The sequence below is a fragment of the Thalassophryne amazonica genome, chromosome 1, assembly GCF_902500255.1.
Source record: "Thalassophryne amazonica chromosome 1, fThaAma1.1, whole genome shotgun sequence".
NCBI classification, from domain to species: domain Eukaryota; kingdom Metazoa; phylum Chordata; class Actinopteri; order Batrachoidiformes; family Batrachoididae; genus Thalassophryne; species Thalassophryne amazonica.
In genome coordinates this window covers 15,194,781-15,207,551 of record NC_047103.1, presented here as the reverse complement: position 1 = coordinate 15,207,551, position 12,771 = coordinate 15,194,781, and the positions used below count along the sequence as shown (strand labels likewise).

Here is a 12,771-nt window from a genome sequence, read left to right as displayed (position 1 = left end):
GTGAAACAGTTGAAACCCAGCCTTAACCGGGGAGGGGGTCTGAGACACGCTTTGTCCCCTGTTTACAATGGGGTACTCAGGTCTAAGCAGTTTCAGTCTTTTGTTCATGGTAATGAGTCATTCACGTCATCAGGAGAGCCGTCAGGAGAGGCGTCAGTCCCATCGTTAGGAGGGACAGCTGCCCTGTCATTAGGAGGGTTCTAACTAGAGTACAATAGGTGCTAATTAGAGCAATTACAATTAGAGGAATTACACTAGCCAATAGCAGTCTGCCTCTCGGTAGGAGGGGTCTGGTTAGGTTTAATACTCCAGCTTTTGTGGCTTCTGTTTTCTTCTCTACAATAGTCAAGACAGAAGTCAGACTACCAGAGCAAGAATTTTAGCTGAGGAAGCTTCTGCGATTAGAAGCGAAACGTCCTTGCGTCAAGCAACCCAGTCCAGTTGAAGATTCAAGCTTCTGTACTATCAAAACCACCTGGACAACTGAGAGCCTTCACAGAAACAAAGTCTATTTTATGCTAATGCTGAGCAATGCAACATGATGACTTCCAAACTGAGTGAATGCGGCGTTGGCTGTTTGTTCGTTATGTTAATATTTATTTACAATAAAAGTTGATATTTAAACTGTAAAACATCAGGCCTCAATTACATTTCTTTGTTATAAGAGTTTGACAACAAACTGTTAGGAATTATTGCCATTTTTACCCTCAGCCCAAATATGGCCAGTGGGTATTGTGAAGACTTTGCGTCCATCTGTCCGTCTGTCTGTGCTCAGCATAAGTCCAGTCCTATAACTGCCAGTGTCTTCAAATTCACAGGGAGCATTCTTGGGACACAGAACTTGGACAAGTTCAAAGATGGCTAACCTTGACCTATTTTAAGAGGTCAAAATGTCACATTCTGTTTCCTATTGTTATGCTCATATTGCCGACAGCATAAGTCCAGTCCTATTACTGCCAGGGTCTTCAAATACAGAGAGCATTCTTGGGACACGGACCTTGGACAGGCTCAAAGATGCCTAAGCTTGACCTATTTTAAGAGGTCAAAAGGTCACATTCTGTTTCCTGTCTTTATGCTCATACGTCCGTGGTTATTTTAGCATTGAGTTTATACAAACAATCAAGCAAACATATAATCTTGGTGGAGATTTTAGGCAAATGTAACAAACTTAATTCCATCCATTTAAGGACACAGATCATATTTAATGTGTGCCTTCAAGCCTGAACTACAGATGGATCCTCACTGCATCTGTGATGATAGTAATACAGATTATGTTTCAGATTGATGGAAGAATAGTGGCGGAGAAGAGGGTCATCTCTCAGGCTGTCCCCCCATCTGGTTCTTTGTGGTTAGGCTGTCGTCCCAGAGATCCACTCCCAGGAACCACAGCTGGAGAAGTGGAACTGTACCTGTTCCGTATTTGGGCTGACCTGCACCACCCTGAGCTCTGTGAGGATGGCACTGTGATTGGTTGGAGGTCAGAGTTTTGGGGCATAACCAGCCCTCATGCAAGGAAAATTGATACCAACCTGAAGTGTGGTGAGATTGACGTACAAGATCTTGTCTTTGTTTCAGAAACTACTTGATCTTAATTGTAGGTCTAATCACTTTAGTTTTGATCAAAGTAACATGTTATCTGTCTGTCATTAGCATGACTTTAATGGAATGCACAGTACTAATTATCCTTTCACTGTAGACTTCATGATTCATGGAAGTATGTTCATTTAAATGTAGATGTTATGTGTTTGCTGTCACTGTCAACACAGAAGTCCCCCCCCCCAAGGTACTAGCACTTTGTTTCACTAATAACACACTCTTTAAACATAAGAATTAGTTTTTCTCAGCACACTCATCAGAAAATCTCTTGAGTGATGCAGATGAACTACAATGTAATTTTTACCTACACTGCTGGAAGAAGAAACATTCTAGGAACTGCTTGACGCAATGTGTGCTTGTCTACAATATCTTGACAAATAGTTTGTCCATTGAGGTGAAATGTGGTGCACAAGATCATCTATGCATGCCAGAGATTTTGAACATTTCTAAATTTTCTTTGCGTGCTTGCACGAAGCCGCTCACAGTTTACAATAGTTTACAACAGTTTACAATGAATTTACAACCAGTTTACAATGAGTTTACAGTGAGTTTACAGTGAGTTTACAACCAGTGTACAATGCATTTACTCTCTGGCACGGCAGATTGCTTACCAATGTGGGGATCAAATTTGTGCAAGTGTCAAGGCACCTTAAGACCTTGGACATGGTCAGTGTGATGTTGAGTCTCTGTAACCTTCTGCTTGTAATATCTTGAAAAAGACTTCCTATATCGAGGTGAGATTTTGTACACTTCACCTCCCTAACACCTCCGACAAGACTGACTTTGGGCACTTTTCAGTTGTAGTTGTAGTCACAAGGGGCAGAGTCTATGAAATGCTGTTTGCATAATATCTTGACGAAGGTGCCTTGACAAATATCTTAAAGGTGAACTTGTTGCACAGGTTCACCTCACTAAGACCTCACACAAGTTCAGGGCTCAGCAGTGCGGTTTACTATAAGTATTGTCCTTGTTACAAAATTCAGTGTTGTGTTTAAAAGAGGGACTCCTGTGGTGTCTTCAGCTGAAATTCTCTATATATCATATTGTAGTTTTGCATGACTGTAGATATAGAGCATGTTGGATGCTGAATGTTGCATGTTTTTATGTTTCTTGTAGACTTCAGATGGTTGAGACATCGTGTACGTGATTACAGAAGCATTAAAGGTGTGTGCTACTGGGTGACTAATATTACCTCTATATATTTTGTTGTTATTATTATTATTATTAGTATTGTTATACTAGTGAAAACATTGGATCTGGGCAGTGAATTGGATCTGGGCAGTGAATTTTTCAAACAGAGACTATTTAGTATAGGGGAAACTGGGGCACAGTGCATCAAAAATGTTGTTTTGTGGCAGCATAAACACGTTATGCATAGGTTTAGGTCATTCTATTGTGGATTTAATATAGCAAGGTATTGTTTATAAGGCTGTGTTATTTATGTCTCCCCAATTTACAGGTGTTTAAAATCATTTTAAAATTTTTTGATTCACTGTACCCCAGACACTAATGCACAGGCCACAGTGAATCTGTGTCCGGGGCACAGTGAAACAACTTTGAATATAAAGAAAAACACAGATTTAAAGATTTCTTCAAAATATAAATATACATGCTGATACATATACAAACTATAATCCAGTGAACCAGCTATGTAATGTGTGAGTGTCTTATATAAAGCTATAAGTCCTTTACAAACTATTATAAATACATCTGTCATAATTTCTGTTCAAACGTGAAAACAGTTGTTTATATACCCAAATTATAAAAAGAATTCATGGAAAAATAAATGTATAAGCTTCAACAAGTAATATTTGTCATCCACTTGATACTGGCTTAGTAAATCACTTCTAGTCTGATTCACTGTGCCCCGAAGTGCATGTGACTCACATGAGTCATGTTATCAATAGCTGATAGTCTGGAGAAGACATAACACATACTCATCAGTTGGACGGGGTAGTCTTCTAACTAATAACATTTTTTGGGCCACTTTCCTCTGTTGTGAGAAATAAATACAAAGACACTGACATCTACAAAATTTACTTTTGATAGGAAAAACTGACTTCACTTGCCACTTAGTTTTACCCTTAATGTATCCAAAAACAAAAACACTAATTTATAAGGGGGTGTCTTTATGCATAAAAATATGGCATAACTACTGCAAACATATATGTAGTTTTGCAGATATAACTACTGATTCACTGTGCCCTGTGATTCACTAGCCCTAGTTTCCCTACACAGAAGGCACGTAAATTTTACGCAGAGATCCACAATGCAATGCTTCATTTATAATTTAAAGAATATCTAGTGTGGTGCAATGATGAGTTGTTCCTGAAATGTAAGCATAGTAGTATTTTGCTATCTTTAGTGTTTACTATAAAAATGAGCAGTTAACTGAGATTTGACACAATTATCAATTTGCCATGATAACTTGATGAAAAACAGCAAACATGTTAAACATGCTAACATGAGAAAAGAAAAACTGTATATTTCAAGTTTGTGGATACTCCTCAAAGTGATAAGCTAAAAAAATTTTAATGACCACATTTACTGTTCAGGAAATAAATCTCAGGGTGGACTTGCAGATCCTCACACTGGTAAGTATAACTTTAAATGTGTTCTTACTAGGGGTGGGCAAACATAAAAAATCTTAATCGCATTAACTCAATGACTTTCTGTGATTAATCATGATTAATCGCATGGTATATGTGAAACCCAAAAATGAATTCAAAAACCGCTTAAAAGCACAGTTTTATTTGAAAATGTAAATGAACATTGTATAAATTTGAAAACGTAAATTTCAAACTGAAACACCCTATGAAATCAAATACAAAACCACTGGCAGGTTCATTTGTTATCCTGTTTCATATCAAATAACATGACTAAAAACAAATACGTCACAATTGTACACATGCCACAATTTGATATGTGTACAATTGTGATGTATTTGTTTAGTATATTTAGATTTTGTTGTGATTTGGCACTTTATAAGCCGATTAAATTGAATTGAAATTGAACATTTTATTTAGTCTTAAAGTAAATAAATATGAATTTGGTCACTGGATCCTTAAACTTTGTACATAATGACAGCTTGTCAGATTTTCCTCCCATTCGTTCCTCATTTGTTTTGCAAAATCTTTGGGAGGGCTCGGTTGGATTTGGAGGGCTCTCTGTTGGACTGTTTACACAGAGACTGCTACCTGCTGCTTTGGACTTGAACTAACAGTCTTTTTCAAGACTTTTTTACTTTTTTTACTTTTTTACTTTTTAATTTTTTTTAACTTTTTACTGTGCTCCAACGCCTAAGGAAGACCTCTAACGGTCGAAACATCGCGACGGAGCACTTTTATCAGCTAACTTTTATTAGCGTTGGCAGGCTAACTAGCTTGCTAACGCTTTCGTTTTTATTTATTTATTTATTTTTATTTTATTTTAGCACCGTTGTCGTGCGTTGCCTGTGCTGCTTCATGGCCTGTTTGGTGCCTTGATTGGGGCACTCCTTCTGCTGAATCACCTTTGGATTATTTGCACATTATTCACTTTGTGTGTTTTTGGGAATCCGCTAGCTTAGCGTAGCTACTAGCTCTTAGCCGATTTAGCATGGCGGCTTCTCCTGTCTCTCCCGCACTTTTCTGCTCTGGGTGTGAAATGTTTAGTTATTCCTCAGCCTCCTTTAGCAGTAACGGTACTTGTAATAAGTGCAGCTTATTCGTAGCTTTGGAGGCCAGGCTGGGCGAAGTGGAGGCTCGGCTCCGCACTGTGGAAAATTCTACAGCTAGCCAGGCCCCTGTAGTCGGTGCGGACCAAGGTAGCTTAGCCGCCGTTAGTTCCCCCCTGGCAGATCCCGTGCAGTCGGGAAAGCAGGCTGACTGGGTGACTGTGAGGAGGAAGCGTAGCCCTAAACAGAAGCCCCATGTACACCATCAACCCGTTCACATCTCTAACCGTTTTTCCCCATTCGACGACACACCCGCCGAGGATCAAACTCTGGTTATTGGCGACTCTGTTTTGAGAAATGTGAAGTTAGTGACACCAGCAACCATTGTCAATTGTCTTCCGGGGGCCAGAGCAGGCGACATCGAAGGACATTTGAAATTGCTGGCTAAGGCTAAGCGTAAATTTGGTAAGATTGTAATTCACGTCGGCAGTAATGACACTCGGTTACGCCAATCGGAGGTCACTAAAATTAACATTAATCGGTGTGTAACTTTGCAAAAACATGTCGGACTCTGTTGTTTTCTCTGGGCCCCTCCCCAATCAGACCGGAGTGACATGTTTTAGCCGCATGTTCTCCTTGAATTGCTGGCTGTCTGAGGGTGTCCAAAAAATGAGGTGGGCTTCATTGATATTGGCAAAGCTTCTGGGGAAAACCTGGTCTTGTTAGAGAGACGGCATCCATCCCACTTTGGAGGGAGCAGCTCTCATTTCTAGAAATCTGGCCAATTTTTTTGGATCCTCCAAACTGTGACTGTCTAGCGTTGGGACCAGGAGGCAGAGCTGTGGTCTTATACACCTCTCTGCAGCTTCTCTCCCCCTGCCATCCCCTTATTACCCCCATCCCCGTAGAGACGGTGCCTGCTCCCAGACCACCAATAACTAGCAAAAAATCTATTTAAGCATAAAAATTCAAAAGAAAAAATAATATAGCACCTTCAATTGCACCACAGACTAAAACAGTTAAATGTGGTCTATTAAACATTAGGTCTCTTTCTTCTAAGTCCCTGTTGGTAATGATATAATAATTGATCAACGTATTGATTTATTCTGCCTAACAGAAACTTGGTTACAGCAGGATGAATATGTTAGTTTAAATGAGTCAACACCCCCCGAGTCACACTAACTGTCAGAATGCTCGTAGCACGGGCCGGGGCGGAGGATTAGCAGCAATCTTCCATTCCAGCTTATTAATTAATCAAAAACCTAGACAGAGCTTTAATTCATTTGAAAGCTTGTCTCTTAGTCTTGTCCATCCAAATTGAAGTCCCAAAAACCAGTTTTATTGTTATTATCTATCGTCCACCTGGTCGTTACTGTGAGTTTCTCTGTGAATTTTCAGACCTTTTGTCTGACTTAGTGCTTAGCTCAGATAAGATAATTATAGTGGGCGATTTTAACATCCACACAGATTGCTGAGAATGACAGCCTCAACACTGCATTTAATCTATTATTAGACTCTATCGGCTTTGCTCAAAAGTAAATGAGTCCACCCACCACTTTAATCATATTTTAGATCTTGTTCTGACTTATGGTATGGAAATAGAAGACTTAACAGTATTCCCTGAAAACTCCCTTCTGTCTGATCATTTTTTAATAACATTTACATTTACCCTGATGGACTACCCTGCAGTGGGGAATAAGTTTCATTACACTAGAAGTCTTTCAGAAAGCGCTGTAACTAGGTTTAAGGATATGATTCCTTCTTTATGTTCTCTAATGTCATATACCAACACAGAGCAGAGTAGCTACCTAAACTCTGTAAGTGAGATAGAGTATCTCGTCAAAGTTTTACATCCTCATTGAAGACAACTTTGGATGCTGTAGCTCCTCTGAAAAAGAGAGCTTTAAATCAGAAGTGTCTGACTCCGTGGTATAACTCACAAACTCGTAGCTTAAAGCAGATAACCCGTAAGTTGGAGAGGAAATGGCGTCTCACTAATTTAGAGATCTTCACTTAGCCTGGAAAAAGAGTTTGTTGCTCTATAAGAAAGCCCTCCGTGAAGCTAGGACATCTTTCTACTCATCACTAATTGAAGAAAATAAGAACAACCCCAGGTTTCTTTTCAGCACTGTAGCCAGGCGACAAAGAGTCAGAGCTCTATTGAGCTGAGTATTCCATTAACTTTAACTAGTGATGACTTCATGACTTTCTTTGCTAACAAAATTTTGACTATTAGAGAAAAAATTACTCATAACCATCCCAAAGATGTATCGTTATCTTTGGCTGCTTTCAGTGATGCCGGTATTTGGTTAGACTCTTTCTCTCCGATTGTTCTGTCTGAGTTATTTTCATTAGTTACTTCATCCAAAACCATCAACATGCTTATTAGACCCCATTCCTGCCAGGCTGCTCAAGGAAGTCCTACCATTATTTAATGCTTCAATCTTAAATATGATCAATCTATCTTTGTTAGTTGGTTATGTACCACAGGCCTTTAAGGTGGCAGTAATTAAACCATTACTTAAAAAGCCATCACTTGACCCAGCTATCTTAGCTAATTATAGGCCAATCTCCAACCTTCCTTTTCTCTCAAAGATTCTTGAGAGGGTAGTTGTAAAACAGCTAACTGATCACCTGCAGAGGAATGGTCTATTTGAAGAGTTTCAGTCAGGTTTTAGAATTCATCATAGTACAGAAACAGCATTAGTGAAGGTTACAAATGATCTTCTTATGGCTTCGGACAGTGGACTTATCTCTGTGCTTGTTCTGTTGGACCTCAGTGCTGCTTTTGATACTGTTGACCATAAAATTTTATTACAGAGATTAGAGCATGTCATAGGTATTAAAGGCACTGCGCTGCGGTGGTTTGAATCATATTTATCTAATAGATTACAGTTTGTTCATGTAAATGGGGAATCTTCTTCACAGACTAAAGTTAATTATGGAGTTTCCACAAGGTTCTGTGCTAGGACCAATTTTATTCACTTTATACATGCTTCCTTGGGCAGTATTATTAGACGGTATTGCTTAAATTTTCATTGTTACGCAGATATACCAGCTTTATCTATCCATGAAGCCAGAGGATACACACCAATTAGCTAAACTGCAGGATTGTCCTTCAGCATAAAGACATGGGATGACCTCTAATTTCCTGCTTTAAACTCAGATAAACTGAAGTTATTGTACTTGGCCCCACAAATCTTAGAAGCATGGTGTCTAACCAGATCGTTACTCTGGATGGCATTTCCCTGATCTCTAGTAATACTGTGAGAAATCTTGGAGTTATTTTTGATCAGGATATGTCATTCAAAGCGCATATTAAACAAATCTGTAGGACTGCCTTTTTGCATTTACGCAATATCTCTAAAATCAGAAGGTCTTGTCTCAGAGTGATTGCTGAAAAACAATTCATGCATTTATTTCCTCTAGGCTGGACTATTGTAATTCATTACTATCAGGTTGTGTCCTAAAAGTCCCTAAAAAGCCTTCAGTTGGTTCAGAATGCTGCAGCTAGAGTACTGACGGGGCTAGCAGGGAGAGCAGATCTCACCCGTGTTGGCCTCTCTTCATTGGCTCCGTGTTAATTCTAGAATAGAATTTAAAAATTCTTCTTCTTACTTATAAGGTTTGAATAATCAGGTCCATCTTATCTTAGGGACCTCGTAGTACCATATTACCCCATTAGAGCGCTTCGCTCTCAGACTGCGGGCTTACTTGTGGTTCCTAGGGTTTGTAAGAGTAGAATGGGAGGCAGAGCCTTCAGCTTTCAGGCTCCTCTCCTGTGGAACCAGCTCCCAATTCAGATCGAGGGAGACAGATACCCCTCTCTACTTTAAGATTAGGCTTAAAACTTTCCTTTTCGTAAGGCTTATAGTTAGGGCTGGATCGGGTGACCCTGGACCATCCCTTGGTTATGTTGCTTTAGACGTAGACTGTGGGGGGTTCCCATGATGCACTGTTTCTTTCTTTTTTTGCTCCGTATGCATCACTCTGCATTTAATCATTAGTGATCGATCTCTGCCCCCCTTCTCGGCATGTCTTTTTCCTGGTTCTTTCCCTCAGCCCCAACCAGTCTCAGCAGAAGACTGCCCCTCCCTGAGCCTGGTTCTGCTGGAGGTTTCTTCCTGTTAAAAGGGAGTTTTTCCTTCCCACTGTGGCCAAGTGCTTGCTCATAGGGGGTCGTTTTGACCGTTGGGGTTTTTCATGGTTATTGTATGGCCTTGCCTTGCAATATGGAGCGCCTTGGGGCAACTGTTTGTTGTGATTTGGCGCTATATAAGAAAAAAGTTGATTGATTGATTGATTGATAATGAACTCTACATGGTGAATCCTTGATCTCTGGACATAAATAGGAATAAACAAAATCTGTAGTTTTTGTTAAAAGCATTTCCTTTCAGACATTATTGGCATGAATGTCTTTCCATATATCTGAGCTGAGCTTCCAGCTGCTGTGCTTCACTTCAGGATGTAATTTGAAAAGAAAATACAGCACGTTTCATTTTGGGAGGAAAAAAAAAACGTTTTAGTCGATTGTAGTTTCTTGTCTGTATTACATTTGGAAAGAGGTGTCATTTTATTCATTTTGAAGTTATTAATTCCGACCGGACTCTGTCTCAGCCGCGCAGCGTTTCGAGCTGTGTGAACACGGAACGGAGGACGATTCTCGTTTCTTGACAGCAACAAGACAAGAGTCCCAGTTAGTGACTTTAATCCACACAAAAGTGACTGACGATATTTTAAAGACTTTGCGAGGGATTAAGAAGCGGCTTGCCATTTCTGAAGAGCAGTGAATCAAAGAACCAACGAGCTACTGGATCGAAGCATTGCTTCAATGGTTCATGGTTTCAAAGTGGAGCCGCGCTGCAGAAATAGTTTATTACAGACCAAACCCTGAATATCCGACTTTATTTGTACGTCTGTATGACTCTGAAACTCGGAAAAATCCGTATAATTTACGGACTATAGGTTGACATGAAAACCATCGAAAAGCTGTGTTCGCCGCGGGGACACGTTCGGCTATTCGAGATTATTCAAGATTTTTTTTTTTTACCGATGACGAACGATGCGTAAAAAAATATGTTTCACTTTTAATTCACATTACACTGCAACTTTCTGTGTACAAAATATGTTATCTCATATAAACTGATGCAGAGCCCATTGCTATAAGTTCCGTATATAAATTCCACCACTGTGTGGCACTGTGCGAAGAGTGCAACACTTAGACTCACCTTACATAAGCAGGTTCACAATGAACATACGCCCTGCTTGCCTGTACATATCATTGCTAGTTGCTTATTTTTGTGTTTGTTGTTAAGATTGGAAGTTATTGTTTATGTTATTTGACAATACAGTGCAATATTTTACGAATATTTTATCAATTAAACCATTTTAGTAGTGGTATAGGAGTGGTGGCCAAGTGTCCTTGTTTCTATTGTGGAAGGTTCCTGGTTCAAGGCCACCCCAACTCATTCTCCATGTAATGTGGAGTTGCGTCAAGAAGGGTGAAAAAACTTGTGCCAAATCAACATGCAGATCCACCTTGGATCTGCTGTGGAGATCCTCAAGTGAAACAAGGGAGACGCCAAAAGGACTTACTTTTTTCCTGTTCAAAAAAGTGATGTTTGTATCTCGTTTTTAGTTTCAGTGTCCACTCGCAACACAACAACCAGCAACACAGCAGAGCCTCCAACGTTCTCAACATCAACCGGTGATCGCACTGACCATTTTTCATCCGACCCCCAGAGCGACTCAAGTCCAGAAAATGAGACTCCACCCACAACAATCAGCCAGCATATATCTAACAGCACAAATGATGGGGCATTAGTGAACATCACAGTAACGCCATTCAAGACCAATCATCATACCGTGGTCAGCAGAACATCAGAACCTCCACTGGTCTCACCAACAGCCAATGACAGCACGGACCATATTTTACCTAACCGCCAAAGCACTCCAATTCCAACAAATGTGACTCCAATCACATCTGAGTCTGAGACCTCATCAACAACAGTCAGCTGGCACACAGCCTTCAGCACAAATGATGGGAAATTAGCTAACACCACAATGATGCCATTCACGTCCACCGATGGGACCACATCCAACCCCCAAACTGGTCCAACCCCAATAAGTGGGACTCTGCCTACCATAGTGACCACGCCCCCAACAGTCAGCTGGCGCACAAATTTCAGCAAAAATGACGGGACAGTATCTAACACTATAATAAGGCCAGTAATGTCCACTCATGACTTCACATCCAACAACCCATCGGAGCTTCCAATGGTGACACTGTCATCCAGTCACAGCACTGACTATATTCCACTGAAAAACACAACAGTGCAACGATCTACAATAGTCAGCCAGCACACAGCTTTCAGCAGAAAAGATCATACATTAGCTAACACCACAGTGCTGCCATTCACACCCACTCGTGACATCCCATCCAATCCATGGACCGACCCAACCCCAACAAATGTGACTCCACCCACAACAGTCAGCCATCAGACATCTGTCACCAGAAATGATCGAACGTTAGCTAACACCACAATGATGCCATTTACATCCACTCATAACACCACATCCAATAGCACATCAAAGCTTCCAATGGTGTCACCAACTGTGAATTACAGCACTGCATATATTCCAGCCAGCACCCAAAGCAAGCCAACCTCATCAAATGAGACATCACCCACAACAGCCAGCCAGCACATAAATGATGGGGCATTAGGCAACACCCCAAAGCTGTTCACTTCCATTCATAACACCACATCCAACAGCACATCAGAGCCTCCGATGGTGTCACCAACTGTGAATTACAGCACTGCATATATTCCAGCCAGCACCCAAAGCAAGCCAACCTCATCAAATGAGACATCACCCACAACAGCCAGCCAGCACATAATGATGGGGCATTAAGTAACACCCCAAAGCTGTTCACATCCACTCATAACACCACATCCAACAGCACATCAGAGCCTCGATGGTGTCACCAACTGTGAATTACAGCACTGCATATATTCCAGCCAGCACCCAAAGCAAGCCAACCTCATCAAATGAGACATCACCCACAGCAGCCAGCCAGCGCATAAATGATGGGGTATTAGGTAACACCTCAAAGCTGTTCACATCCACTCATAACACCACATCCAACAGCACATCAGAGCCTCCGATGGTGTCACCAACTGTGAATTACAGCACTGCATATATTCCAGCCAGCACCCAAGCCAAGCCAACCTCATCAAATGAGACATCACCCACAACAGCCAGCCAGCACATAAATGATGGGGCATTAAGTACACCCAAAGCTGTTCACATCCACTCATAACACCACATCCAACAGCACATCAGAGCCTCCGATGGTGTCACCAACTGTGAATTACAGCACTGCATATATTCCAGCCAGCACCCAAAGCAAGCCAACCTCATCAAATGAGACATCACCCACAGCAGCCAGCCAGCGCATAAATGATGGGGTATTAGGTAACACCTCAAAGCTGTTCACATCCACTCATAACACCACATCC

At 40.9% G+C, this 12,771-nt stretch overlaps 1 protein-coding gene across 1 annotated transcript in view; it reads left to right on the top strand.

Moving 5' to 3' along the window:
• The window catches only part of LOC117521059 (mucin-3A), a 39,629-nt gene extending 27,466 nt beyond the window's left edge, over positions 1-12,163 (top strand). Inside the window, exons 4-7 of the mRNA XM_034182375.1 lie at positions 1,281-1,539; positions 2,713-2,760; positions 4,152-4,190; positions 10,890-12,163. Of these exons, the coding sequence (XP_034038266.1) occupies positions 1,281-1,539; positions 2,713-2,760; positions 4,152-4,190; positions 10,890-12,163 (1,620 nt within the window). The remainder of the gene's footprint in view (positions 1-1,280; positions 1,540-2,712; positions 2,761-4,151; positions 4,191-10,889) is intronic.
• Positions 12,164-12,771: the final 608 nt, after the last annotated feature.